General features: G+C 38.8%; 1 protein-coding gene across 14 annotated transcripts in view; it reads right to left on the bottom strand.

Annotated features, from left to right (window-relative positions):
* The window catches only part of STRBP (spermatid perinuclear RNA binding protein), an 87,264-nt gene that overhangs the window by 45,589 nt on the left and 38,083 nt on the right, over nucleotides 1-3,592 (bottom strand). For 11 of the 14 annotated variants that reach the window (XR_010375626.1, XR_010375627.1, XR_010375628.1 and 8 more), the window contains exon 6: nucleotides 415-509. The exons of 1 other annotated variant lie outside the window; for it this stretch is intronic. Coding sequence is in view for 10 of the 13 variants with exons in the window: in XM_064468580.1 (XP_064324650.1) it covers nucleotides 415-509 (95 nt within the window). In the remaining 3 variants the exon portion in view is untranslated. The remainder of the gene's footprint in view (nucleotides 1-414; nucleotides 510-3,592) is intronic. 2 more of the 14 variants (XM_064468575.1, XM_064468576.1) reach the window with 1 other exon arrangement.

Genomic DNA, 3,592 nt, shown 5'->3' with positions numbered 1-3,592 from the left:
CTAAAACAAACAAAATGATTCCAATACACCTGCAAAAACCTGGCCTTCAATTTTGCTTTTCTTTTTAAATGCACAGAGTCCTGGGATAGATTTTTAAATTATTATTACTTAATACTTAATCAGCTTCATGCAAAATAAAAACAGTTACATAAAAGTAAGATACTTCAATTTAGAGAGACACATAAAAAAGGAAGCAAAATGTCAAGATCGCTTTTGTAGCCTCATGACAACTCTAGACCAGCTGGCTGTCTACCTGTCACGTTTGCCCTTGCACAGTACAGCACTCAATTCGGAATTCTAGACCTTCGCGCTATCAGGGACTAGTCAGAAATTAAAGAGGCATTAAAATTAAAACTGTCTCAAATTAAACCTCATAAGGCTACAATAACAACAAGGTAAGAACAAATAGCCAACCTGAAACCATTTGGCGTGCCGCAGAGACGCCAAGGCCTCCAGGCATTTCTGCCTGTCCAATAAGTCCGGAGGATCTTTCATCGCAACATTATCTACTGGTAAAAATGGGATAAAAAGAGACAGATACAATTTGACCAAGGGGTTTCTGTCACAATACAAAAAGAGCGGCAGCATCTCAATGAGATAATAAGACTCCCAGAATTTAAGTGCACTGTGTTATTTAATTTAAACAAGCCATTAAAGGTAGTAAATGTGCACGTGTGCAACAGAAGCAAAGGCATTCACTCCTTGTAAAATAATAGTAATAACAAAGATGGCCACTGCTAGAGACAATCTGGGATCTTATTAAAAATGTAGAACACATTTCAGGGCAGAAAATAGCTGTATAGCACTTTTTTTCTTTCTGGTTGGGCTGTATTGGGTTTTTTTCCTTTTCTTTCCCTTCTTTGTGACTTTTATTGCAAGTGCACAAAAATGGCACAGAATTTCAAAGAGACAAGCTTCTTTTGACAAGAGGAAGATATTCTTGGGGGGGTGTGGGGGTGGGTGGTGGTGCATAAAAACTTTTAATAGGTAGAAAGTGAAGTTATGTCCATGCAACTGTTGAGAATTCCAAAGAACAACATTAAATAAATTTGAAATATTATTGCATGAACAATACTTGCCAATATAATTCAATGAAAGAAATATATAAGAAATGCTAGTAAGAAATTTTACAGTTTGATTAGTCTTTCATATAACCAGACCATATGAAAGAAGCAAGTTTGGTAACTTCCAGATTATTAGCATATTAGGGAGGTAGTCCCTCTTGTAAAAAGCTTCTCTTCCCAACAGCAACTGAAATCAACAGAGGAAATTCAAAGCAGGATTTGAGAGACAAGACACCAATTAGCTTCTGTGCAGGTTTACACTATTCCCCCCTCCCCCCCCCCCCTTTTTTTTTTATCCAGCATGCAACAAACTGCTTTTAGCAGTCACATCCGATTCTATATCGAGGGCCATTACACATCACTCCTTTCCTCCCTACATTTTTTTTCCCCCTTTCCCTAAGGAGTTACTTGCATCCAGATTCTCTGGGAAGTCTGTACAAATGACAGATTTTGCATATCTCTTAAATCAGGTTAAAAAGACTTTAATTTTTGGCTGACAGGAGAAGAACATATTGGAAGAACTAAATGAATCCATTGCTCAACTACAACCTTGAATACATTATTTTCCTATGAATACCCAATTACTTTTTATTTCAAAGTAACTAATTAATTTGGAAATAGAGCCTTTTCATTATTTATAATGGTCAATTCTCCAGATCTTGAGACACCTGTGCAGGTCTGAATGAAATACAATAGCCATTCCAAACGGAGGGCTATGCTAGATAAGCAAAATCCAGCAGACGTTTAAAATACGAGGACAAGTTGGGAGAAAAAAAAGTACCATTTATTAGTAACACGTTAAAGTACATTTTCCTGTGTTCCTTTGGAGGGTACTGGTTGCATGTGCAATTGTGTCTTTAATGTTAAAGTTGCTTCACCTCCTCTGCCATTCAATGGGAAAGTTACTCTGGTAAAAGCACATTATGTTATGATGGATAAAAGAGCCCAAAGCCAAAAAATAAAAAACCCCAGCGTAAAACTGAACAGAAGCAGGTATCTTGTCTGACAGGTCACAGTTGCAGTTCGCACCTGCTGGCGCTGCTGTCAGCAGAAGACCTGAGTGCTATAAGCTTATTTTCTAACCCCAATGAACTTCGCAGCAGATATTTGCATTGTTTCTTACTGCCCTTCTCAACAGTGTTGCAGTATTGAGATTAATCACTCCTCTTGCCTGCTTTCCAAATAAAAGCTGCAAAGTCTCACAGCGTTGCATGTCTACGAGCACAAAAGGTCACTTTGGAGCACAAGATTTGCTTCTAAATTTCCCTTGCAGCTTTGTTATTTTCAGGAGTAATGTTTTGTGGCACACAATTACTGAATGCACATCTCTGGTTCTGTAAGAAAACTTCACTGTGGACAATAGAAATATCTGCTTCAAGCCCACGTATTGTATAAAACAACTACTGTCAATGGATGATCAGAATCTTATTTTAAAACGTTAGAAATGGCAAAGGTGACTGATTGCAAGATCATTCATCTTTTGCAATGAACTGGATCTTTCAACGCCTAGGGGCTTTAACTTTGTAGTGCACAGGCTTTGCAGCCCTTGACAAAGTAAATTAATTTTTCCTTTGAACTACAAAACATAAACAGGATACGTGTCATCTGCCATTCAGGTGAATGAAAAACCTTGTGAGATTTAACTTGTTTCAACAAGTTAGAATCATTCTTTTTCCTACAGGATTAAGGCTATTTCCGAAGTTCTAAATTACAAATATCTTGGAGCATGTTGTCAATTGCAAATTCAGTCCTAGTGTCCTGAGCACCTTTCGCAGATGTTGCAGTCAGCCAACTTTTGGGTGCAAGATTCTATTGAACAGAAAGATGAAGAGAACAGGCAGTGAAGAGGGCGAGTGGCTTGCAGCAGGCTCCCTTTCGACACCCTCAGGAGAATGGCATGTTTCTTCATGCTCTGCCAGTCAGGAAAGTGAGACCCAATCAAAATTTTCAGATGTGAGTGCAAAGCTTTACTTTTTTTGTTTGTTTCTTGTGATTTTAACAAGGGCAATGATACAAGAAGTTTAATAAACAGTTAATAATAAAGCCCTGACGTTAGCTCACACTATGCAACACAGACCAATCCTTCGGTAATTCTCTCCCCACTGGCTGTCTATATTCTCATCACACACCAGCCGCCAGCCATACGAGAAGCATTGTCTTCTCCATAGGGGCAAGGTAATCGTGTGGCTAATGTTGCCCCTTCAAAGGCACTTGGCAACTTTGGGGCATCGCTGGCTGCACCTGCCCGGCCAAGGCAGGAGCAGAGACAGGCTGTTAATGCAGTAGCTGCTCAAGGAGCAAGGTTGATTTCAGCTCCACTTCGGTAAATGAATTTGTTTATTATCACATAAGCTTGTTGTTACTGTACACGCAGTAACAACAAATGATTTGCAAGCAAGGAGGTTCTGGTCTGTAAAGTCCAATTTATAGTTGACGCCACAACTAAAAATTCAGTTTCTTAAGAAGTTTAAATTGTAAACTGATGCAAAGTGCAGGAATTTAGATGCTTGACTTCTCAACTCGACATG

The sequence above is a fragment of the Phalacrocorax carbo genome, chromosome 18, assembly GCF_963921805.1.
Source record: "Phalacrocorax carbo chromosome 18, bPhaCar2.1, whole genome shotgun sequence".
Classification (NCBI taxonomy): Eukaryota; Metazoa; Chordata; class Aves; order Suliformes; family Phalacrocoracidae; genus Phalacrocorax; species Phalacrocorax carbo.
The sequence above is the reverse complement of the archived record's forward strand: the minus strand, read 5'-3'. Positions and strand labels throughout refer to the sequence as shown.